This window comes from Peromyscus maniculatus, chromosome 3 (assembly GCF_049852395.1).
Source record: "Peromyscus maniculatus bairdii isolate BWxNUB_F1_BW_parent chromosome 3, HU_Pman_BW_mat_3.1, whole genome shotgun sequence".
In the NCBI taxonomy this organism is placed as follows: domain Eukaryota; kingdom Metazoa; phylum Chordata; class Mammalia; order Rodentia; family Cricetidae; genus Peromyscus; species Peromyscus maniculatus.
Genome location: NC_134854.1, coordinates 66,025,581 through 66,051,292, shown reverse-complemented (window position 1 = coordinate 66,051,292; position 25,712 = coordinate 66,025,581). Strand labels below are relative to the sequence as shown.

At 49.5% G+C, this 25,712-nt stretch overlaps 1 protein-coding gene, 1 long non-coding RNA gene and 1 pseudogene across 2 annotated transcripts; 1 reads left to right on the top strand and 2 right to left on the bottom strand.

Annotated features, from left to right (window-relative positions):
• Positions 1-4,135: 4,135 nt before the first annotated feature.
• Positions 4,136-4,934, bottom strand: LOC102927604 (diamine oxidase [copper-containing] pseudogene; annotated as a pseudogene).
• Positions 4,935-6,955: 2,021 nt separating this feature from the next.
• Positions 6,956-18,001, top strand: LOC143272332 (uncharacterized). The gene is made up of 3 exons (XR_013049804.1): positions 6,956-7,152; positions 15,350-16,705; positions 17,404-18,001. It is a non-coding gene; the product is annotated as an uncharacterized LOC143272332 (long non-coding RNA).
• Positions 15,749-20,356, bottom strand: LOC102926087 (diamine oxidase [copper-containing]-like). Its single transcript, XM_006996353.3, has 4 exons — positions 18,293-20,356; positions 17,192-17,477; positions 16,757-16,889; positions 15,749-16,060 (listed from the first exon to the last, which is right to left on the bottom strand). Exons 1-4 carry the CDS (start codon positions 19,851-19,853, stop codon positions 15,866-15,868), a joined length of 2,175 nt encoding a protein of 724 aa, XP_006996415.3. The 5' UTR covers positions 19,854-20,356; the 3' UTR covers positions 15,749-15,865.
• Positions 20,357-25,712: the final 5,356 nt, after the last annotated feature.

Here is a 25,712-nt window from a genome sequence, read left to right as displayed (position 1 = left end):
GGTCTCAAATTGGCTATATTGTTCAGGATGGATCCTATGCCTGATTCTGTTAACTGGGTCAAATCCCCATGGCTGGCTAGGTCACAGGCCCTAGTGAAAAACCTAGTACTACTGTTCTGCTAAATAGACACAGTCCCCTAAGTTCATATCTCTATACCACAGATTAGTGCATCTTTCATGCCTCCTCAGAGAAACATCATTTTGAAGTAGATGGTAGAAGTAGACCCACACCTGTCAACATCTAGAGATTAAGAGAGCATGGAATGCTCAGCTCTAAAGGGACATCTATGTTACATCTCCTCCCTACCAGGCCCCTGAACCATCTTAGAAGAGGGAGCAGAAAGACTGTAAGAGCTAAAGGAGTAGAAGTCTTCAGAGAACCAGTATTTGCAGATATGATGGGACATGAACTCATGTCTGCTGTTACTGCATACACAGACATGCACAAAATCAAGCCAGCCCAAATCCTAGCATGAGCAGGGGAGAGCTGACCAAGTCCCACCACTGCCTGAGGAACTGTTGGTAACTGATAGGTGCTGGGGAAGGGAGTGTCAGTTTCCTTCAGGAGGAAAAATTAGTGATATGGGGCAAAGACTTGGAGGGGAGTAGATTTGATTTAAACACATTTAATATATACAAATATTTATTTATTTTTAAGTAAATATATTATACAAATATACATAATATAATTTATATACAAAAGTATATAATAAAGCAAATAAATATATACTTAATGAATAGTAAATAAAATATTTAAATTCCTGTTCCTCTCTAACTGCTGCACATCCCTGTGTACTTTATAACTGGCCTCTTTTACTTCATATCTTTTTGTTCTGGTGACCCAATGAGTTTTATTACAGTTGCTTACAATGGCATGAGAGAGTATGCACATATGATTATGGCAACTTGCTGGAGGATACACCACTGAAGAAAATTTCTCTTTCTCTTATTCTCAGGTAGGTTGGGTCCCAGTGAGGCCCTCTCTCTTTCCATGACAGGGTTCTGATGGGCTAGATTTTGTGAAGACCTAGACTTCATGTTTTGGTTTGAGATAGGGCTCACTATATAGCCCTGACTAGTTTGGAATTTGTTATATTGATCTATATTTGTTAATAGATCTATATTGATCTATTGAACTCACAGAAATATGCCTGCCTTTGCTTCTCAAGTGTTGGGATTAAAAGCATGCAGCACCATACCCAACTCAGATTTCTTGTTCTTTTAAAAATTTGTTTGTTTGTTCACATCTTCACATCTCTATAACATGTACTTTAACCATCAATCCATTTTCCCCTCCTATGGAAACTCAGTGGCTTCCTTCTCCCAACAATCCCCTTTCCTACTTTCATGTCTCTTTTCTTGTCGCTCACTGAGTTAGTGAGGTTGCTTGCACAAGCACATTGATGACTATTTACTTGACAGGAGTCATTTATCAGTGGCTTCATCACTAAGGACTATGACTCCAGCAACTGTGAACTGCTTAAAGCTCCCCAGGGAAGAACAGGCCCGTGACTCCCTCTTCCTCCCATACAGGGTGCTGATGGGTCCGCACACTTCAGTTTTTAGAGGAGTTTTAGCATCATAGCTGTTTGAGGAGGAGGGAGGAATAGAGAGCTACCCTGTGTCTCTGATGCTTTCCCTGAGCCTCCCCACTATCAGCATCCACCAGTATGGTCCATGTGTAACAACTGCTGAGCCATAGAGACACAACCATTGCCACCCCAAACCCATAATGTGTGCCAAAGTTTATCTTGCTGTGCATTTCTTCTATATCACTATATCATTTCTTCAAGGACACCCAGGTACAACAGACATACCAGACACTGGATCCTCAGGCACAAGGTCTACCTGATGCCTCCTCCTTTCAATCTCCATAGGACCTACAACCCTGCGTCGTGTCCAGTACCGTCTGCTGTCTAATAGTCTGAGCCCCACAAGGACAGATAGTAAACCCTTAGCTTCCACCACACCTGCTACTTCCTAGAGCTGTGGAAGACATGGGCCATGTACTAAGATGGGTGTGTAATGACAGGTACCTGCCATCACAGTGTTGGGGAGTGTTCTTAGTGGAGCTTTCCCTGCCTCTCCCTCCACCCCTTCCCCATGGCAGAACCACCTCTGCCTACCATTGATCTGTTGCATTCATTCTAGACAGCCCAAGTCCTACAGAAGGGAGCGTGTTTTCCCTGTGTCTCCATGTCCTTCATGGCTGACCTCCCTCCTTTCAATCTCTTATCTCCAAATGTCATTTTGCTTTGCCCAGGAGGAAGAAGATGAGGAAGGGCAGTTTAGAACCCTCTCCTCTGATGTAAGTGGGTGACAGGGGGAGGGACACAGTGGCAAGGGAGCCCTAGGGTAAGGGAGAACTAAGCAGTCAGTGACTCTTCCTGCTTCAGCTCAGAGACATGTCCACTCCCTGCAACCCACCTCTTGGTGGTGCTGTCCTCTGTCCCCTCAGGACGCCCTGGAGTGACCCTCTTGTTCCTTTGTTCTCCTGGCTTTCCCGAAGCCTCCTCAGTGTCCTATTCATGTGGGCCCCCAGCTGCCTCTGCTCCCGCTCAGCAAGAATCACTGAGTCCCCACTGCATGCACAGCACCATTGGTCAACTGGCAAAAACAGGATAAAGGAAGGGGTGGCTTTTGGCCAGCTACTCATTATGTGGCTGGAGTGGAAACACATGAACATACACACGCGCACACATGTGCATATGCATACATCCACATACAAGTAGCTGCACATATACAGCTTCCTTAGGTATACCATCAGTGAGGTGGGGAAATTCACCTAGAGTTTCCATGAAAGGGATCCGAACAGAATACCTCACAGTGGAAAAACTCATTTAACACAATAATTTACTATCTTGTTTGGCTCCCCTTGCCCTGGACATGGAGGTCTTTTGGGGTACACTAGAAAAACATGAATCCATCCCAAAGCCACCCATCTTAGTATATGGCCCATGTCTTCCACAGTTCTAGGAAGTAGCAGGTGTGGTGGAAGCTAAGGGTTTACTATCTGTCCTTGTGGGGCTCAGACTATTAGACAGAGATGGGACTGGACACGACGAAGGGTTGTAGGTCCTATGGAGGTTGAAAGGAAGAGGCATCAGGCAGACCTTGTGCCTGAGGATCCAGTGTCTGGTATGTCTGTTGATCCTGGGTGTCCTTGAAGAAATGATATAGTGATATAGAAGAAATTGAAAGGCTGGAGCAAGAAGCTTATGAAGTTTCCAGGTGAGGCCATGTTGGGGACAACCTCAGAAGGAGCCTTGTGCAAGAAGCCCACTGTCACCCAGGCCACCAAATCCTGTGAGAGAGACAAAGGCTTTAGTGGGCAAGGAAGTGCTGACCATGGTCCTGTGGAGGACACTATGGCTGGGACATTGCTAGGAATGTGTCTACAGATTCCTCCAGATGACCTCAACCCCATTGGAGAGAGATTGGCTCATCTTTCATGACCTCTGAACTTGCCCTCCGCACACTGGCCACACTCCTAAGACTAGGGACAGGTTAAGTTAGAGGGTCATGACAAGGCCAGAGGAGGGAAGGGAGGGACTGGCCTGGTATCTGGTGGTCTTCAGTACTCTCATTGTTCTGAAGGAAATTCTCAAAGACCACAGGGGAATTCACCGGTGGTTCTGGTTATATAGACTGGTGTATGGGGTGGTGTGAACTTAGCTGGAGGTATGTATTTTGATCATGCGAGTAGTGTACAAAATGAAGTCCCAGATGTAATAAAAATTGTAGATTGCTGAAGTTGTTTGCAGTATGAGCATGTGTCTATTCAGTCCCTCATATGAGTCAAATTTGCCTGTGAAGTTGGTGTCAAAAATGGCCTCCTCAAAGATGAAGAGGAACTATGGATAATGGACAAAGCTACCAATGTCATAGTAGTAGATGAACTAACTCTAGGAAGGTGGCTGTCTTTGGACAGTCTGTTGCAGGGGAGCTGACTCATGAGTGACACTGCCCAGGCCCCCGCACATGCATGTGGTCTTGGTCAGCTATCCTGCAGGTGTGTCTTCACTATGCACAGCCATGGCCTCTTGAACACTGACCTTGGTCGGAGGCAACATGCTCATTCCCAAAGGGAGCAGCTTCAGCCTTGGTAGAGCACAGTGTTTTCTTCTAGACTGTATCAGGGACTATTGGCTTGTTCCACATGGGGGCCAGACTTGTTGAAGTGGCTTGGGAATTTTCCACTAAGCTTGTTAAATATTGATGCCTTCTCTGTGCCCTTGGACAGTGGGTCCTCAAGGACCACCATGTCTGCTTCTCCATCTGCATACTTCTGAGCTAGTTCCTCTGGGCTGTCGTAGAACTTGCCATTATACCAGAGTGGCTCCACTCTCCAGTCCTGGACATCTGTGTTCCCATGACCCATAAGGATCTCAAACCCTGTAGGCTGCAGTAGGTGGTCTTTCACATTGCGCTGCAAGAAAAACTGGGTGGCCCGATGTCTAGACTTCACACTATGAGGGGCCACATGGGTGAAGGCCAGGGACTGGCTATTGTAGTCCCCTAGTGAGAAGTTAGTGGTATCAAGGATGAATGAGTGCAAGCTCATGCTGACCTCCTTGATTCAGTGGTAGGGGAGATATACTCTTCTTTGGACATGGGTCTAGGTGCCCAAGATTCTTGTTTCACTGGCCTGGGGGACAGTTCTCTTATGCAGAAGGACTATGGCAGGGGCCCTACAGCCAACTCAATGACATTAGGGCACTCCTGGGCACCAGTGAATCTGACAACATGGGCTTCTTGTAGAGAACATCTTGTTCCTTATCCAGAAACTCTAGGACGTCCTTCTTGGGCAGCAGCATCTCAACGAGGAACACAGAGTTATTGTCTAAAGCCTGTGTGCCAGATGGCTGCAGCTCCAGCTCTGGCCTGCTCATCAGGAAGCTGTGGATGGCTTCTAAACACCTGGGCCTTGCCATTCAGCATCCAGTTGGGGTACTCTGCCATGGCCATCTGTAGAACCAAGATGATGGCCATGCAGCTCAGTGCTAAGCTCCTTGGTGCCAGCCCCATGGCTCTGGAACTCACCAGAAGAAAGGAGAGAACTTAGGTATTTCTCTCTCCAAGCCAGCACTCAGAGCACTCTGTCTCTAAGCCCGTTTCCCCTGACTGTGCTTCCTCCCTTACCCAGCTGAAGCCAGAGTTGGAGTCTCTGGGTCCTCACCCACAGTTCACAGTGCTGTCCGGACCCCTGTGTGCATCCACATGTTTCCTCCCTCTTCTGGAAATCTCTTATATTCTTTCTTATCTAGGTATCTCCCATTGTTTCTCTCTCTCTCTCTCTTTTTTAGTTTTCTAACAATTGGACAACATTCATGAGCTAGGGGTACCATGAGACATAGTAACCCAAGGCTAGCCCAACAAGGGTTGCAAACTGCTTCTGTCCTAGTGGGGCCAAGGACTTCAGTGACAGCAAAATTCCTTTCTAATGCAACAAATTACCTTTTCTGGGGATGCATGTTGAAATTTAGGTTAATGTTTGAAATATAAGAAGGGAGAGTGGTACAGAGGGAGGAAGGAGACAGACACAGGAACTGTTTTATGTGGTTACTGAAGACTACATTTTTTATATCATGTCACACATTACATACTTCTAGTGGCATGCACAGGTGCTAGTTGGTTTTTTGTCAACTTGACTCAAGCTAGAGCTATATGGAAAGAGGAACTTCAATTGAGAAAAATGTCTTCATCAATTTGCCTATAGGCAAGTCTATAGCACATTCTCTTGATGAATGATTGATGTCAGGGGCTTAGCTTATGGGGGTGGTGCACCCTGTAGACAGATGGCCTTGGGTGGTGTAAGAGCAGCCGTCTGGGCAAATCAGTAGCAGCATTGTTCCATGGCCTCGGTTCAGCTTCTGCCTCCAGGTTCCTGCCTTGACTTTCCTTCATGAGGAACTGTAAGTTGTAAGGCGAAATAAACCCTTTCCTCCCCAAGTTGGTTTTGGTTATGGTGTTTATCACAGCAATAGAAAGCAGACTAAGACACATGGGCTACCATCCTTCAAGTCGTTGTCAGGGCGGTCCAAGAGACTCCCAAAATCCATTGCTTTTGGTCACCTCCTGCAACTTGAAGGTCAGCACCTAATGTTGAATACGCTCATACTTTGGACACAGGACTTGGAGGAATCAATCTGGAACGGACCCAGAAGCCTCATCCTGAGGACTAGCTCTCACAGCATCAAAAGAGAAAAGCAATCTGAAGTCCTGTCCAGCTGTAAAGCCTATGAATCACCAATAGTGACCAGCTTGGCAAGATATCCCCGATGGTGCAATAGTGGCATTTTTATCTCGGGGTAACCAATTACTATCCAATTGGACTCAAGTTCCCCTCAAAAGAAGGGAGTTCATGCTTGCTCTTGTATACCCAATTACCTCCCCATGGATTTGAGGTCACAGATCCTGAAGGGGAACTTACTACTGCCATTTTCCTGAATCAATATAACTTCTAACTATATTCTAAATGCTTACCCTTATACCCATGGATAAATAAAAGCGCTCACCCCTCATCAAAGAAGCTTCCTTTTGAAACAGATGGTAACCGTTACAGACATCGCAACTGATCAGAATGCAGAGAGAATGTGATCTTGGCATGCCCATTCCGCCCATTCCTACATCTACAACACAACTCCTGTGCCTTCGGGAGAGAGCAACAGAGGCAGAGTGCGGGGCTCAGGGGTCTGTGCGTGCAGCAGTTCCCATGAGGGTGAGACCGTGGGTGTGCTTCAAGTAGAATCCAGTTGTAGAACAGGACCTAGGCAAAGGGAAGCGTGGGCACTCATCAGGACATGAGGGGGAGCTGTGCGCAGAACCTGAACATCAACACGTCAAGTCTGCTGTTTGAAAATGTGTTCCTATGTCACCAGCCCCACTCACAAGGATGGGGAACACAACTTGTGTCCTCAAAAAAGGCCTAATTTTCCTGTTGGCTTCTTCTCCACAAGAAGTTTTTTCATTCGGCTTTTTACACCGTTCATATCTTGCTGCTCTGATCAAAGTTGCCTAGAACCTTCTTCTACCAAGGGACTTTCTGTCCCAGTCCTGGACCTGACTCTGTCCACATCCCACTCACTGCCTCTCGGCACTTTGGTATTTAGTCTACAGAGAGCAAACCTCCCCTGACTGCGGCAGTGAAAGGTGTGTGCTGCACCTGCCCCATTGCCTGTGAGCTGCTGGGCTGTGGGCGCCTCGGCATTCTCTCCTCCGGTCTGCTGGCCCCGGTGTTCATAGTCGTGGGATGTTTTGAGAAGTTTTATCACTGTCCTGGCCTCCTACTTTTGAGTCTCATGCTTATTTGACTTTGAGGAAGTCCCAGCCTGGGCACTTCCCTTGGTTGGACACTCTTGCCCTTTTGGAGTTGGTGGCTTACAGGAGTGGGCGAGAGAAGGATCTTTTATACAGTACAAGCTGAGCAGGACATGAGCTCAGCTCTGATCTTAGGATTTAATTTTGAAAAAGTTTTTTGAAAGATTTACTTTATTTTACCAGTGTATGCGTATGCTTGAGTGTATGTGTGTGCTTGAGTGTATGTATATACATATATATGCATATAAGATTGCCATGGAAATCTGAAGAGGGCATTGGGTACCCTGGAAGTGGGGTTATTGACAGCTGTAACCCTCCATGTAGGTGCTGGAAACCAAACCTGGGTCCTCTGCAAGAGCAACAAACGCTGTTGACATCTGAGTCATCTCTCCACCTTTGGAAGTCTGCTTTTTTTTTTTTTTAAATAAGCAAAGTGTAGTTCAGTGTGTGTGTGTGTGTGTGTGTGTGTGTGTGTGTGTGTGTGTGTATTTGCTAAGGCATGTTGCTTCTTTGTGCGTGGGTGTGGATTTCAGAAGAAAACTAAGTGTTTTGTTCTTCAGGGGCCAACCACCATCCTGGTTCTTCTATTACTCTTCTTCCTCCTCTTCTTTTGCTTGAAACAGGCTCTAATTTTTTTTGGTGGGGGCGGGGTGAACTATTTTCTCTCATTTTCTTTTTTTTTAATATTTCTTGTTTTATAATTTAATTTTACATTTCAGCCACGCATTTCCCTGTCTTCCCCCCTCCCGCTCTCCCTTCCATCCACCCCACTCCCATTCCCATCTCCTCCAGGGCAAAGACTCCCCTGGGGATTCAGCTCAACCTGGTAGATTCAGTCCAGGCAGGTCCAGTTCCCTCCTCCCAGGCTGAGCTAAGTGTCCCTACATAGGACCCAGGCTCCAAACAGCCAGCTCATGTACTAAGGATAGGTCCCAGTCCCACTGTCTGGGTGCCTCCCAAACAGTTCAAGCTAATCCACTGTCTCACTTATCCAGAGGGCCTGATCCAGTTGGGGGCTCCTCAGCTATTGGTTCACAGTTCATGTGTTTCCATTAGTTTGGCTATTTGTCCCTGTGTTTTTTCCAATCTTGGTCTCAACAATTCTTGCTCATACAAACCCTCCTCTTTCTCGCCATTTGGACTCCTGGAGCTCCACCTGGGACCTGGCCATGGATCTCTGCATCTGTTTCCATCAGTCATAAAACAGGCTCTAATTTAACCCAGGCTGGAATCAAACTGATCATGTAGCTGGTGATGGCCTTAAACTTCAAATCCTGCAGCCTCTACCTCCCAGTCCTGGAATTACAGGTGTGGATTTTATCTTTTGTCATTTTGAGACGGTCTCTTATTGGCCCAGAACTAGCCCAGTAGGCCAGTGGGCTGGCCAGGATGTGCCACAGACCAGCCTGTCTCTGCCTTGATGCTCTGGAATTACAAGTATGTGCTACCACACCCTGCTTTTTTTCCTGTGGGTTCTGAGGATGGAGGACAAGTCCTGGTTATTGCAAGGCCAGCGCTTACACAAATGAGTCATCCGTCCTGTCTCGAGATTAAAAAATGATTTTTATTGGCATATACCGATTATGCATAATAGAATATATTTTAAAATGTGTACATATGTGTTGGATCATATTCACCCACTGTTACCCCCTTTCCACTCCTACCAATCCCCTTTCCCTTCCCCTCTAGCCCACCAGCTCCTTTCGTGTCGGTCTCTCTCTCTTTCTGACCCAACAAGTTTCCTGAGTGTTGTTCGCTTGAGCATGGCTGGAGGTCTGTATACGTGAACAGGAGCAATCTTCCCAAGGCAACACCACTGTAAAAAATGTCTCTTTTCTTCCTTAAGTGTTTTATATTTATATAAACCCTAGGATGGGAGGGTCCACATGAGCCCCTCTTCCTTCCAAAACAGAGTGTTGATTGTCCCAATATCGTGCATACGTCGACTTCGTTTGCAGACTTGTTTTAAGAGGCGTTTAAAGTTTGTGCCAGAATTGAACAGGAAGTACAGAGCACTGCCTGTTCTCCTCCTGGCTTTACATCTCCCCAGCTACCAGCATCCACCCACTGGTCCATGTGCCACAAAGGTTGAGCCATGGGGACACCCTTTACCACCCAGAACCCATATTGGATTCCAAGGTTCCTGTTTGCTGTGTATCCAGAGCGTCATGACAAGGGTGTGTGACAGGCACCTGCCACTGCAGTGTTTGAGGGTTCCCACTTGTCCCCAGTCCTCCAAACTTTCCCTGTCCCCTGTCCCTTCCTCCCTGCAGTTGTATCTGGACCATGTACTGACAGTTGGTCTTTTCAGAGGGCACACCTGTAATCCTACAGTAGGCAGTATGTATTTCTTGGGTCTCCATGTCCTTCATGACTGGTCTCCCACTGTAAAATCTCTTATCCACAAATATCCTCCCCTTACCCTGGGAAGGAAGGAGAGGCAGGAGAGAGGCTTAGGACCCTCTGCGGATGTAATAGGAGCAGCAGGATGTTGTGGGGAGGTAGCTGGGGGACAAATGACAGAGGAGACATACAGGCCAAGGCACAACCTGGCGGCAAGTGTCCCTCCCTGCTGCAGACAGGAAGCATGCCCGCTCCTTTTAACACACCTCTTCATAGGGACCTTTTCCATCCCCCAGAGTGCCCTGGAGAAGCCATCTGCCACCTCTTTCTGATCTTTTCTCTGCCTGGCCTCTAGGTCTTTCTTTTTGTTCCTCTCACACCATGATTTCACCCCTGGCTGACACTCTTTCCCTGACAGCCTCTTTGGTGTCCCATCAGATGCACCTGTGAGCTCTTCTCTGTCACATCACTGTCCCCACTCACAAGTGCCACTGAGCCCCAAGCATGTACAGCATGATCAGAGAGCTAATAAAAAAATGAAGAAGAAGTGAATGGTGGATTTCAGTCCCCAAGCTACCCCCAGCTTAGCAGGGGTAGTGTGCTGGCTAGTTTTATGTCAACTTGACACAAGCTGGAGTCATCCGAGAGGAGGGAGCCTCAGTTGAGGAAACGCCTCCATAACATCAGACTGTAGACAAGCCTGTAGGACATTTTCTTAATTAGTGATCCATGTGGAAGGTGTCCCATTGTGTGCGGGGTCATCTCTGTGGTGGTGGTCCCGGGTTCGATAAGAAAGCAGACTGAGCATGCCATGATGAGCAAGCCAGTAAGCAGCACTCCCCCATGGCTTCTGCATCAGCCCCTGCCTCCAGGTTCCCGCCCTACTTGAGTTCCTGTCCTGACTTCCTTTGATGATGAACTGTGATGTGGAAGCTTAAGCCAAATAAACTCTTTCCTCCCCAAGTTGCTTTAGTTGATAAGTCTTTTGCACCCTGAAGGCCTCTCCGCTGAAGCAGCAATTCAAATTAAACCGAATCAGACTGAATTGGAAAAGCCCAGGTTTAACGGATAAAGCATTCCCAGGTGATTTCCTGGCCCTTCAGAGAGAAGATGGAGAGGAGAGACTGGAAGAACCATGAGTCTGTTTTCTGGGATGCAGCTTATATACCCTATGGGAGTGGTCTTGAGCCTCTCTGGGGGGCGGGGAGAGCTGTGTTTGGCAGGCTTTGAAGAGTTGGGTTTGGGGAAAGAGATGGGGGAGGGGAGTTGAGGTGGATCTTCCACCATAACATTCCAGACTCTTTGGGTATAGGGATGCCAGGGTGCCAGGGGTTCTCTCTCTCTCTCTCTCTCTCTCTCTCTCTCTCTCTCTCTCTCTCTCTCTCTCTCTCTCTCTCTCTCTCTCTCTCTCCATGTCCAGGGCAAAGGAAGCCAAATGGGATACTGAACTTTTGTGTTAGATGAATTTCTCACTATGTGAGGCGTTCAGGTCTGTTTCATGGAGACTGTAGGTGAATTGTTCCACCTCAGTGATGTTGTACCTAAGGAAGCTGTAAGTGTGTAATTGCTGTGTGTGTGTGTGTGTGTGTGTGTGAGAGAGAGAGAGAGAGACAGACAGACAGACAGACAGACAGACAGACAGACAGAGACCGTTGCTATCCCTGCTGTACTAAGAGGATCTCAGCAGGAAGGAGACACTCCAGCCTTTATGCAGTGCGCTGTTGCCCTCTAGGCTGTAGAGAGGAAAGTGGGACCGGCCTGTGTGGGGTCAGCCATGTTCATGGGCATGAGGAAGTCCCCGAGGGGCTTGGAGGAGGATAAGAGTGGGGGCCGCTCTGTGTTCTTGGGTAGTTTTTTTTTTTTTTTGAGGACCACCGTGTCCACTTCTCCGTCTGCACACTTCTGAGCCAGTTCCTCTGGGCTGTTGTAGAACTTGCCATTATACCAGAGCGGCTCCACTCTCCAGTCCTGGGCATCTGTGTTCCCGTGATCCACAAGGATCTCCAGACCCGTGGGGTGCATGATGGCATCTTCCATATATTGCTGTATGGTAAACCTTCCATGGCTCTGGTGAACTCCACACATGGGAGGGCCACACTGGCGAATGAATGGCGCACACTGGCTGTAACTATTTTGTAGTAGGAAGCTGGGAGCATCAAGAAAAAAAAATACAGGGTTATTGGCCCTCTTAGGTTTTACAGAAAGGCTATGTTTTACTTAAGAGATGGGTCTTGAAACTCAACATTCATGGCTATCCCCCTGGCTCAGGGGAAAGTGCTGTCGTGTAGACTGGCCGCAGTAAGGCCCCACAGCAAACTTGGAGATCCTGCAGTGCTCCCGGGCATCAGTGATGATGATAGGGGCTGCCACCCCAGGGGATGTTTTTCTTGTATGGAGAGAATTCAACACATCTTTCTTCTTGGGCATCATCTCAACGAAGGACATGGAGTTCTTTTTGTTGAAGTTACTATCTCAGATGGCGCCGGCTCCAGCTCTTTCCTATTCATCAGGGAGGTGGGCACCAACCTCCACGCATGGCTGCTCACGCCCCAGGATACCTGTGGTTTGAAACTCAGGCTCCACCTGGGGTGCTCAGCCGATGACCATGTGTAGCCCCAAGACTGCACACACCCAGCCTGTGCCAAGCTCCTTCCCACCACCCCCATGGCTCTGAACACAGGAGAGGAGAGGACACAGGTATTTCCATCTCCAAGCCAGTACCTCTGGGAGCCTTGCTAGGCCTAATCACTCTCCACATCTCAGCATCCTCTCTAAATCTAGCTGCAGCCTGAGCTGGAGCCTCTGGGTCTCCACTCACAGGTCGCAGTGCTGGCCAAGCCCTCGTGTGTGTTTCTATCTATTTCCTCCTCCACTTGCATATCTCGTGTGTAGATAAACTCCCGCGTTCCCTTGTTCGGTGTTATCTTAGTGAGGGAACATGCTTTAGCCAGGGGCACAGCTTGGGCACAGCTGCCCAAGGCTTGGTCCCCAAGGGCTACAAAGTGCTCTCTCCTGGTAGTACAGCAGGCTGTACTGTAGGCCAAACTTCCTTTTAACGACACAAATTACCTTTTAGGAGATGCATTTTGAAATTGGTAAAGATATTCAGTTTCAGGCTCTAGGGTCAAGCGGCCCTGGGTTCAAGTTCTGGTAAATGACAACAGGAAGGACTGCCTTTGTGTAGGCTCTGAGACATGATATGAGTGACAGTTCTGGAAGGCATTGAATCCGTAGTGCTGGAGGAGAATGTAGGGTTCTCTGTCTGTTTGCTCTTGTTTTTTCTGTTCAAACCACAGGTTAGGAAAGTCCACAGCTGCCTCTTCAGTTCTGCAGGTTGCTCTGAACAATGTCCCCCTGCATTGGGTAACATGTTCTTGGCTTAGGAGCTCTATGCCATCCCTACCTACCACCTCCTCTCTGTCTCTTCCTCTCTCTGTTTGAGACAGGGTTTCACTGTGTAGCACTGGCTGGCCTAGACCTTGTTATGTAGACCAGGCTGGCGTCGAATTCACAGAGATCTGCCTTTATTTCTCTGCTGAAACTGAAGGTATGTGCCACCACAGCTGGCTTTGTCCTCTTTCTATTTTGTGTATCTTTACATGCCTCTGTGTGTGCCCATGCCTCTGTGTGTGTGCCCATCCTCCCGTGTGTGTGCCCATGCCTCTGTGTGTGTGCCCACACTCCCGTGTGTGCCCACGCTCCCGTGTGTGCCCATGCTCCTGTGTGTGTGTCCATGCTCCTGTGTGTGCCCATGCTCCCGTGTGTGTGCCCATGCTCCTGTGTGTGCCCATGCTCCTGTGTGTGTGCCCATGCTCCTGTATGTGCCCATGCTCCTGTGTGCCCATGCTCCTGTGTGTGTGCCCATGCTCCTGTATGTGCCCATGCTCCTGTGTGTGTGCCCATGCTCCTGTGTGTGCCCATGCTCCTGTGTGTGTGTGTCCATGCTCCTGTGTGTGTGTGCCCATGCTCCTGTGTGTGTGCCCATGCTCCTGTGTGTGTGCCCATGCTCCTGTGTGTGTGCCCATGCTCCTGTGTGTGTGCCCATGCTCCTGTATGTGCCCATACTCCTGTGTGTGCCCATGCTCCTGTGTGTGCCCATGCTCCTGTGTGTGTGCTCATGCTCCTGTGTGTGCCCACGCTCCTGTGTGTGCCCATGTTCCTGTGTGTGTGCCCATGCTCCTGTGTGTGCCCATGCCCCTGTGTGTGCCCATGCTTCTGTGTGTGCCCATGCTCCTGTGTGTGCCCATGCTCCTGTGTGTGTACCCATGTTCCTGTGTGTGTGCCCATGCTCCTGTGTGTGCCCATGCTCCTGTGTGTGTGCCCATGCTCCTGTGTGTGCCCATGCTCCCTTGTGTGTGCCCATGTTCCTGTGTGTGCCCATGCTCCTGTGTGTGTGTGCTCATGCTCCTGTGTGTGTGCCCATGCTCCTGTGTGTGTGTGCCCATGCTCCTGTGTGTGCCCATGCTCCTGTGTGTGTGCCCATGCTCCTGTGTGTGCCCATGCTCCTGTGTGTGTGTGCCCATGCTCCTGTGTGTGTGCCCATGCTCCTGTGTGTGCCCATGCTCCTGTGTGTGCCCATGCTCCTGTGTGTGCCCATGTTCCTGTGTGTGCCCATGCTCCTGTGTGTGTGCTCATGCTCCTGTGTGTGCCCATGTTCCTGTGTGTGCCCATGCTCCTCTGTGTGTGCCCATGCTCCTGTGTGTGCCCATGCTCCTGTGTGTGTGCCCATGCTCCTGTGTGTGTGCCCATGCTCCTGTGTGTGCCCATGCTCCTGTGTGTGTGCCCATGCTCCTGTGTGTGTGCCCATGCTCCTGTGTCTGTGCCCATGCTCCTGTGTGTGTGCCCATGCTCCTGTGTGTGCCCATGCTCCTGTGTGTGCCCATGCTCCTGTGTGTGTGCCCATGCTCCTGTGTGTGTGCCCATTCTCCTGTGTGTGTGCCCATGCTCCTGTGTGTGCCCATGCTCCTGTGTGTGTGCCCATGCTCCTGTGTGTGTGCCCATGCTCCTGTGTGTGTGTGCCCATGCTCCTGTGTGTGTGCCCATGCTCCTGTGTGTGTGCCCATGCTCCTGTGTGTGTGCCCATGCTCCTGTGTGTGTGCCCATGCTCCTGTGTGTGTGCCCATGCTCCCGTGTGTGCCTTCCTGGTGAACAATGTCTGTTGTCCAACTTTCCAGCCTTTTTTTGAGACAGGGTCTCTCCCTGAACCTGGAGCTCACTGATTCTGCTAGACTGGCAGGCCAGGGAACTCTAGGCATCTGCCTGTCTCCATTGCTGGGGTAAAGGCCATGGGCCACCATGCTTCCCCTTCTCATGAGGATGTTGGACGTCTGACTGAAGTTTCTCATACCTGCAGGGCAAGGACTAAGCTACTAATCTAGCTCCAGCTCTGGAGCTGTTAAAGACTGTGTTCCAGTAGAGGCACTCTGGAAAATTCTGTTTCCTTGTCCCCTTCAACTGTTTGAGGGCAGCTCTATATCTTTCACCTTTAGTTCCTGTGAAGGGTTCTTAGTTATCTCCTATTCATGCACAGAAGTTAGCACGCTATGCACACGATTGTCTGCCATTTTTCTTCTTCTATGAGCTGCACACTCTAGGTGTCTCCCTAGTCCTGACTCATACACTTTCCCCTGTCATCTGGCACCACAGTGGGGCTGTGCCTTGGTTGATTGACTGTTCTTCCCTGCAGGTGCAGACTCCGTGGTCTCCAGACTTTGCCTGCTGCAGACAGTTCTACTGTGATCAGCATGCACATACGTTTTTGTTTGTTTGTTGATAAAGGGATCTTAGGGTGAACTTTAGATGATAAAGCAACAACAAAAAGGGTGAGACGTTGGTAATGTTGTTAAATCTCCTCTTAGCAGTTTTCTTCTGCATGCCCAGATTTGAGGTGGGACAATTCCCATAAAGTTGCCCTAAGAGAGACGGGAAAGTCTCAGATATTGAAAAATCCACCAGCTAAAGAAACCCAGTATCTTTGCCCTGGCCATGAAGGTTATTTAGCAATTAGTAGATATATGGTGCCCATGGCCACATATCTGAGTAAGCGGTACACGTACCCCCCAGTTCTAGAAGCAACGCAGAAGGGTAGAATGTCAAAGGTTTATTGGATGTCCTTGTGGGGCTCTGGGGCTGTTGAGCTGGAGCTGAGGCTGGACTCTTGACACAGGGTTGTAGATGCCACTGAGGTTGAAAGTAGGAGGCATCAGGCAGACCCTGTCCCCAGTGACTTAGTGTCGGATAGATCTGTGGCAGCGGTACCTAGGTGTCTTTCAATGATATAGAAGAAGTTGAAAGGCCGGAGTGAGAAACCTACGAAGTTCCTCACTGAGGTCATACTGGGGACAGTTTCAGAATGGGGCCCATGAGAGAATCCCACTGTCACCCAGGCCACCAAATCCTGTGGGAGAGAAAAAGGCTTTAGCGAACAAGGAGGTACTGTGGACCCTGGAAGGACTGGGTCATTTTTTAAAAAAATTTATTTATATTAATTAATTATTTCCAGCCCATCACAGTTTCCCCTCCCTTCCTCCTCTCCTCTCAGTCCCGTCCCCCAACCTCACCTTTTCCCCACCCCCAATCCATTCCCCCTCCTTTCTCTTTGGAAAAGGGAAGGCCTCCCAAGGATATCTTATCGGCCAGCCATGGCATATCAAGTCGCAGAAACACTAGGCACCTCTTCTCCTATTGAGGCTGGATGAGGCGACCCAGTAGGAGGGAAGGGGCCCTAAAGCAGGTAACAGAGTCCGAGACAGCCCTTGCCCCCACTGTTAGGAATCCCATAAGAAGACCAAGCTACACACACATGCAGAGGGCCTAGGTCAGTTCCATGCAGGCTCTCTGGTTGGTTCTTCAGTCTCCGTGAGCCCCTATGAGCCCAGGTTGGTTGATTCTATGGTTTTCTTTTGGTAGGACTGGGTCACTTTAAGATGTGTCTACAAACTTCCCCCAGAAGGCCTCAGCCCCACTGAAAAAAGGTTGGCTCATCGTTCATGGCCTCCGAATTTGCGCTCCATGCAAGCCACACTTCTAGGACCAGGGACAGGTGAGAGGTAGTGACAAGGACAGAGGAGGAAGGGAAGGACTAGGTCATTACCTGGTCTTCAATGCTCTCATTGTTCTGGAGGAAATCCTCAAAGACCACGGCGGGATCCCAGGGGTGGTTCTGGTTGTAAATGCTGGTGCTGCACCGCTCAGACTCCCAATATTTGGTCACTGCCAGGGAGTACCTGAAGATTGAGAAGCCAGGTGGCTCTGAGCATTGGAGCTGCCTCTGAGGCCCAGCTGGGGCTCAGAACGTCCCCAGGACCTCAGATGGGGAAGTTAGCACTTCCTCCCAATGTGCAGTCATCTCCTGGGACTTTGTAAGAGTGCCCAAAGCCATCTGTGGGTCAAGAGCCCCACGAGCACCTTCCGCCCCCCCCCCCAGTGCATGTGGATGCACACTCAGACTCACACGTGGGCTCAGAGCCTCAAGAACGGAAGCACAGAGATGCACTCACTGTCAGAGAGGAGCCCCTCCCCTCCTCACCTGGCCCAGGTGAAAGCCAAGTCCTCCTGGGATTCAGGGGTCAGCTTCTGCTTAGATGTGGAGTAGATGTGTAAGCGGTAGCTGCGCCTGTGTCCCCAGATGTCCCTTTGGGGGCTGCTAAAGAGCAGGAACGGAGGCAGAGTCTGTCCGAAGGGGAAGGTGGCCTGGCGCTCCTGGGAATACTGTGTCTTCTCCATTGTGTCCTGGACCAGGTGGTGTCTTCGGCTGCCAGGGTTGGTGGCGTTCTTCTGCCTGGTCTGCAGTGTGTGGAAGCTGTTGTTGGTGCCTGGAACCATGGGGGGGCAGGGAGGTTGAGAACCAACTTCAATTAGAAGCTTTTTCCTTCCACCCTGGATCTCCAGCATAGGTCACATCCACAGCCAGCTGCCAGCAAGAAGCAGCAGCTGGGCTATGTGTGAGCAGCGAAACTAAGTGAACCCCAAACCAGATGAGCTGGAGGACAGTTCGGGGGTCAGGTCTGGCAGTTGTGGTAGTTTCAGTGTGGCCCAGGCAGTTTTCAGGAGAGCTGTGACACAACCTTTTTGCCACTATTTTAACCCTGGAGAAGGGATAGCCTGTGTTACTGAAGGCCCGAGACTGGCAAGATATACATTCTGGGCCATAAAGACAAGTGGGATTTATGAGTGACAGATCATGGTGGCCTTGTTCTGTTATTGGCTTTGGTGTCAAGTATCACAGCCATGGCACTCCTCTGCGGTGACATATATCCAGGGAACACACTAAGCACCCCTGATGGGACTACAGACCCTCTGAGAGAGCTAGGCAGTGGCATTTCATCCCTCCCCCCCCCCCCCCCCCCCCCCCGCACTCCTCCCGTCTGCTCTGCACCACTGAATTCAGACCCAAGGCAGATGTACACCTAACATTCTGGATAACACTAGGGTGCCACTCACAGCCACTATTTCTCAGATATGCATAACACTTTTTTTGCGGGGGGGGGGGGGCGGGGGGGCAGGGGAGGAAGCTCAATGAATACTTCTGATTTAACATCAGGAAGTCTCTGCCCTATCTTTTGTGGAGTAAAGTTATTGGTGGGAAGCAGCTGAGTGACAGGGGCGGGGGTCTGATTTCAAGTCCTACCTGCCACATCCAGGTCAACACGGTAATGCACAAGGTGGGTGTGACTGTTGCCAAGTTGGTGAGTCATCAGGTGAGTTTCGCCCAACCCCTCAGGGGTGTAGATGGTGGTGTGGGTATAGCCTGTGGCATGCATCTTGGCTGAGAGCATGCCGTTAGTATAGAAGACGAAGTCCCAGATGTAATCAAAATTGTAGAGCGCTGAGGTTGCCCGCAGAACCAGCTTGTGTCCCATGACATCTGAAAAGAAGTTGATTTTGCCTGGAAAGTCATTGCTAAAGATGGGCCTAACAGGCACCCCCGTGGGGATCTCAAAGATGCAGAGGGCTCGTGGATGACGGACAGGCCCATCAGTGTCATAGTAGTGGATAACATCTAGGAAGGTGGCTGTCCCTGGACAGTTGATGCCAGGGGCTAACTCATGAGTCACACTGCCCATGCCCCAGCCTAGATCCATGGTCTTGGTCAGCTCCCCTGCAGGTGTATTTTCTCTATGCACAGCCATAGCTGTCTGCACGCTGATCTCGTAGGCTATAGGCTCATCCCTGAAGTGCACATTTAATATCCGCAGCCCAGAAGAGGGTTGAAGCTGGAAGGAGAAGCTCCAGCCTTTGTAGAACACTGTGTTGCCTTCTAGTCTGTATCTGGAACCATTGCCTTGTTCCACATGGGGGCCAGACTCGCTGAGGGGCATTGGGAATTCCCCACCAGGCTTGATGAAGATTTGTGGCTGCTCTGTGTTCTCGGGCAGCGGGTCCTTGAGGACCACTGTATCTACTTCTCCATCTGCATACTTCTGAGCCAGTTCTTCTGGGCTGCTGTAGAACTTGTCTTTATACCAGACCTGCTCTACTCTCCAGTCCTGGACGTTCGTGCTCCCATGATCCACAAGGATCTCCAACCCTGTGGGTTGCAGGAGGTGGTCTTTCACAATGCGCTGCAAGAGAAACCAGGTGGCCCGATGTCTAGACTCCACACTGTGGGGTGCCACGTGGGTGAAGGTGAGGCACTGGCCATTGCAGTCCTCTAGTGAGAAGCCGGTGGTGTCAAGGAAAAACTTCTGTAAAGGTGTGGTGGCCTCCTTGATTTTGTGGTAGAGAAGACTTTGCTCTGCTTTGGACATGGGTCTGGATGCCCAGGATCGATGTTTTGCTGGCCTCGGGGACAGTTCTCTCATGTAGATGGGCTGTGGCAGGGGCCCCACAGCAAACGCGGTGACATTGGGGTGCTCCTGGGCACTAAAGAAAATGACCACACGGGCCTCCCGCACTGGAAGTTTTGTTCCCTTATCCAGAAACTCTAGGACATCCTTCTTCTTGGGCAGCAGCATCTCAATGAGGAACACAGAGTTCTTGTCTAAAGCCTGTGTACCAGATGGCCGCAGCTCCAGCTCTGGTCTGCTCATCAGGAAGCTGTGCACGGCTTCTATCTCCTGGGCGCTGAGGTCTGCAAACACCTGGGCCTTGCCATTCAGCATCCAGTTGGGGTACTCTGCCATGGCCATCTGTAGAGCCAAGATGATGGCCATGCAGCCCAGTGCTAAGCTCCTTGGTGCCAGCCCCATGGCTCTGGAACTCACCAGAAGAAAGGAGAGAACTTAGGTATTTCTCTCTCCAAGCCAGCACTCAGAGCACTCTGTCTCTAAACCCGTTTCCCCTGACTGTGCTTCCTCCCTTATCCAGCTGAAGCCAGAGTTGGAGTCTCTGGGTCCTCACCCACAGTTCACAGTGCTGTCCGGACCCCTGTGTGCATCCACATGTTTCCTCCCTCTTCTGGAAATCTCTTATATTCTTTCTTATCTAGGTATCTCCCATTGCTTCCCCCTTTCTTGGTGTTATAACAGTGGGGAACATTGTTCAGCAAGGTGCACCATGAGTCACAGCAGCCCAAGGCTTGGTCCTCAAGGGTTACTAATGGCCTGTGTTCTGCTGGGCCAGAGGGCTGTAGTCATAGCAAAATTCCCTTTCTGATTCAACAGATGATCATTTAGGGGGTTGCATGCTGAGATTTAGGTTAAATGTTCAAAGTGCAGGAAGGGAGCATGATACAAGCGAGAAAGGTAGATGGAATGGAGCGATAATGTTTGAAAAAGCCACAGGGAAATATTTTATAAGCTTACTGAAAACCACACTACACTACACAGTGACACAGACAGACACACACAGACACAGACACACACATAGACACACACACACACAGACACACACACACACAGACACACACACACACACACACACACACTTAAATGGAATATACCACACCAGGTGATATTGATCCCTCCAAGGAGCTGTTGACTAACAACAACCGCAGTACCAGGCATGAGAAACTTCCCCTTGAGTTGTTGGTCAGGAGGATGTCCAGGAGACTCCAAGAGACTTCCAGAATAGTGGAGGCTATTGCCATTGCCCTTGGCTGCTTCTCACAACTTGAAGGCAAGACTCAATTGCTGAAAACACCACACCCTTCAGATACAAGACTTGAAGAAATCCAACCGCATCTGTCCTGGAAGCTTCCTACTTAAAGACCAGGTCTTACTATTTCACAAGGTCTGTTCAAGCTCCCAAGGAAGAAAAACTATCAATACTCCTACTCAACTGTAAAGCTCACAAACAAACAATGAATGGCCCAGCAAGACATCCTGTATGGTGCAAATGTAGCATCTATCCCGGGGTGATGGACAGCCATCTAAATGTATTTACGACCCACTCAATAGGTGGGAATTCATACCTGATGACTGTAAATGTAGCCCATTCCCCATGGCTAGAGAGGCAGGGTTGCTTGTGATACTGACAGACCTCAGCCCCTGCTGCCCTATCCTTCCTGTACCTGCTAATGAGGCTTCCTGCCTGGTCCTGCCGAGTACAGAGTTCCTGGGAAACATTGGCTTTGCATGGGAGCAGACTGCTGTCACTGGCATCAGGTCTTGTCTCTGCAGATCCTAACCTGACTGTGACATTCCTGGGCCCCAGATGAAAGTCCCTCTCTGAAGCTTTGCACCTGTCACTGATGCTGGAAGACTCCATCTGGCCTTTGCTTTCCACTCAAGGCTCCCTCTAGGTCTCTAGCAGGATTTCTCACTCATGAAGACAGAATGAGGTCAAGGCTTAACTCATGGCCTGAGAGTGGGTGGAAGGAATCTGAGTGGTATTTTCTATAATAGGCAGTTAATTGCTTTTGCTTCCCCAGATTAGAAACCTTTGGGAGAGAAAGCTGGTTATAGAGGCGCAGGGAGGGGCTCAGGCCTGTGTTACAGGTGTTCAGGGTACAGGCAGAAGTCCTGATGAGGATGAGGACTTAGGTGCATTTCAATTAAAAAATTTTTTTTTCAAGACAGGGTTTCTCTATGTAGCTCTGGCTGTCCTGAAATTTGCTCCATAAACCAGGCTGGCCTTGAACTCAGAGATATGCCTGGGTCTGCCTCCCCAGTGCTGGGATTAAAGTCATGTGCTACCACACTCAGCTTTAAAATTTAACTGTAGAAGAGGAATTAGGCAAACGAAAGCATAGGCACTCCCCAGGGACATGATGAGCAGCTGGGCACAGAACCCAAGCATTGTTTGGAATTGTGTTTTCTTAGGTCACATGTTCCACTCACAAGTGTGAGTGGCACAACCCTGAGGCTTGAACTTCCTGTTGGCTTCTTCCCCAAAGACAGACTTTCCCATTTGTCTCTTTATGCCTAGTACATATCCTGTTCCTCTGGTCAAAGTTGGCTAGAACCATCCCACACCAAGGGACTCTCAGTCTTGGGCCTGGGCTTAACTGCACTCAGGGCCCACTCACTGTCCTTCAGCAATTTGTCCTTCAGTCTGTAGACGCTAGAGTGTAGAGGATGCTGTGAACATTTCCACACACTGTGTGTAATGTCTTAGCTCTGGGCTGTTCTCTCTCTCCCTCCCTCCCTCCCTCCCTCCCTCCCTCCCTCCCTCCCTCCCTCCCTCCCTCCCTCCCTCCCTCTCTCCTTCCCTCCCTCCCTCTGTCCCTCCTTCCCTCTCTATGTGTGTATGTGGTTTTGTGTGTCTATGCATTGGTGTGGAGAATAGAGGTTGGCATCATATCTCCTCACTCATTCTCCACAATAATATTTAAGGCAGGATCTCTCACTTAACCTGGAACTCACTGATTCTGGAAGACTTTGGCGTGAAGAAGCCTCTGGGATCTGCCTGTCTTTGTCCTTTAATTCTAGTTCTGGGTTGCTGTCCTGCTACACTGTGTTCCATTTTACAGGTGTGTCAGGGATCTGAACTCAGGTCTTCACGCCTGGTGGCAAGCACTTTACTGATTGAGCCTTTATTCCACCTCCATCCCCTCAAGGCTATGTTCCTAAGGAGAGGAAAACTGGTTCCTTGTCTTTCAGCTTTTTGAGGCACCTCAACACCTTCTGCTTTCCGTTCCTATAACCCAGATCTCTAGTATCCTCCCATTCTTTCCCCAAAGTTAGCATAGGATGCCTGTTGTTCCCCACTGGTTTCTTCTCCCACTTAATATAACCTGCAGGGTTTTCCTGTCGGTCTTCAGACTGTCATCACTCATAACAGTTTTTTTCTATCACCTGGCACCAGGGTACAGCTGTGCCCTAATGTACTGACCTGTTCCCCTATACAAATGGAAAGTCTATTGTTACCAGACTTACTGGTACAGACAGCACCATAGTGACCCAGCACACACAATACCCACCCCCCATGTGTTTAAAGAGAGATCTTTAGGGATAAGCTTTAAAAGCTAGAACATGACCAGGTAAAGGTATTGGTGATTTTGTTAGATTTCCCATAGTAGCCTCCTTCTGCATGCCCATCATTGAGGTGGGACAGTTTCCCTGCATGAAAGGGCTGAAAGCCTCAGACATTGATACCCTCATCTGATGGAGAAGTCTGGTATCTTGTGGGCTTCCTTTGCTCAGGTCATAAAGGTCTTTTGGGGTACGATAGTGCAATAGGAGTGGGTTCCCTGGCCACACATCTGTGTATGTGAGCTCTCCACAGCTCTAAAGTGTATACAATGGTGGACACTGTCCTTATGGGGACTTGGGGTTTTTAGGTAGGAGCTGGGGATAGACTCTTCCCATGGAATTAGGTGTTCTATTGTAGCTGAAAGGAGGAAGCATCAGGCAGACCTTGTGTCCAGGGATCCAGTGTCTGATGTAGTTGTGACCTTTGTACATGGGCCACATGATTACAGGGTCTCTGAATGCCACAGGTGGGTCCTCTAGGAAGAAATTTGAATCAGAAGTCTATGGAACTCCCTGGTGTGACCTTTTTTGGGAATCTTCAGAATGGGTTATGTGTAAGAAGCCCACTATCAACAATGCCACCAAATACTATGGGAGAGACACAGAATTCAGTGGGCAGAGCAGTGTTGAGTACCAACCATTTGAGGGGATTCTGTCTTGGGATTATTCAGATGTGCCTATGGACTCCCTGACATGCCCTCAGTCCCATTTGGAAGAGTAGGCCCATGTGGCATCACTGTGGAACTTGCTCTCCACTCAGCAAGCTACTGTGGTGATATATTGTGTACCCAAATAAAGCTTGTCTGGGGATCAGAGGACAAAGTCAGCCACTAAATTAGACATAGAGGTCAGGCAGTGGTGGCACACACCTTTAATCCTATCACTCGGGAGGCAGAGATCCATCTGGATCTCTGTGAGTTCAAGGCCACACAGGGCTACATGAGAGAAACAGAGCCAGGCAGTGGTGACACACGCCTTTAATCCCAGGAAGTAATAAAGTATGACACAGAAAGGTATATAAAGCATGAGGAGACAGGAACTCACACTCTTTAGACTGAGGATTTCGTAGAGGTAAAAACTAATGGCTGGCTTGTTCTGCTTCTCTGATCTCTCAGCTTTCACCGTGATATCTGGCTCTGGGTTTTTTTTTTTTTTTTTTTTTTTTTTATTGAAAGACCATCTAAGATTCAAACAACATCTGGCACCCGATATGGGAACAGGGAGGGATCCATGTAAAGACTAAAAAGAAGGCCAGAGGTGGCAAGGGGGGTGGTCAGAGTTGGTAGCTCATCTTCACCATGCTCACAGTTCTGAGTGAACTCAGTAAAAACTCTGGGAGGACCCAAGAGGTTGTTTTAGTTCCAACTGCTGCGATACAGGTCAAATTCCCAATCTTGGTCAATGCCAGGGCTACCTCCAGGCTGAGAACCAGGTAGGTAGCTCTGGGCGAATGCATGCACCCTGATTCTCTGAGTACTTAAGTCTACCCACCAAGACACACAGACACAGACCTCTAGGACAGAAGCATATGACACATGCAGTCACTGGTGTAGCTCCTCTCCTGCTTCCTGGCCTCCACGGGTCTCCTCACCTGGTGCATGTGACAACTGGTTTTTCCCTCAGCGTGGAGTAGATCTGCTGGCCATAGTTGCTCTATGTTCCCAGAGGTTCTTTTTAGGACTCTGTAGACTGGTTATGAGGCAAAGTCTGACTGAAGTTGGGGGGGGGCAGCTGTGTGTTCTTGGGAGTACTTTCTGTTCGGGTGTTGAGTTAACCAGGTAGTGTCTCAGGCTTCCAGGCTTAGTGATGTTTCCCCCTGCTGCTCTGCGGTGTCTGGAAGCTCTTCTCGGTGCCTTGAGGCATTAGGGGAGAAGAAAGGTGGGAATCAAGTGTTGGTACCGAAATGTCCTCTTTCTGCCTTGGCATCTCCAACCTAGACCTCATCCTTGACCTGTTAACTGTCAGGAAGAAACCGTGCTGGGGCAGGCACCGAGTTAACAGTATGTGCTAGAGGCCAAGAAACACACACACACACACACACACACACACACACACACACACACGCACACGCACACGCACACGCACACGCACACGCTCACGCTCACGCTCACACTCACACCTTACATACACACTCACCACACACATATACACACACACACACACATACACATGCATACCACATATACACTCACACCACACACACACATTCACTCACACCACATATATACTCACACACACACACTCACACCTTACATACACACTCACATACACACACACACCACACATATACTCACACACCACACACACACACCTCACATATACTCACCACACACACACACACACACACACACACACACACACACACACACACACACACGGAATCGAGAGGACATCTCATGGGCCATTCCTGGGTCTGTGGCAGTTTCAGTGTGACCATAGCCTGTCCTTTGAGAGCTGTGTGCTACTTTCTTCACTGCCTGGAAGATGAGGTGAGGTCAGAGTCTGGAGGCCTGGCTTACACTGGGGACCCCTGAGAAGCTGAGGGGACTCTGAGAGGTCCTTGCCGTCCAGGGGATTAATTGCTTTTGGTTCCTCAGATTGGAAGGTATTGGCAGAAATCTGGAGTAGCTTTTATTCTCCTGTTGAGACAGAGGCACAGAGAGGCTCAGGGGCTGTGTCGCTGTGTGTGTTCTC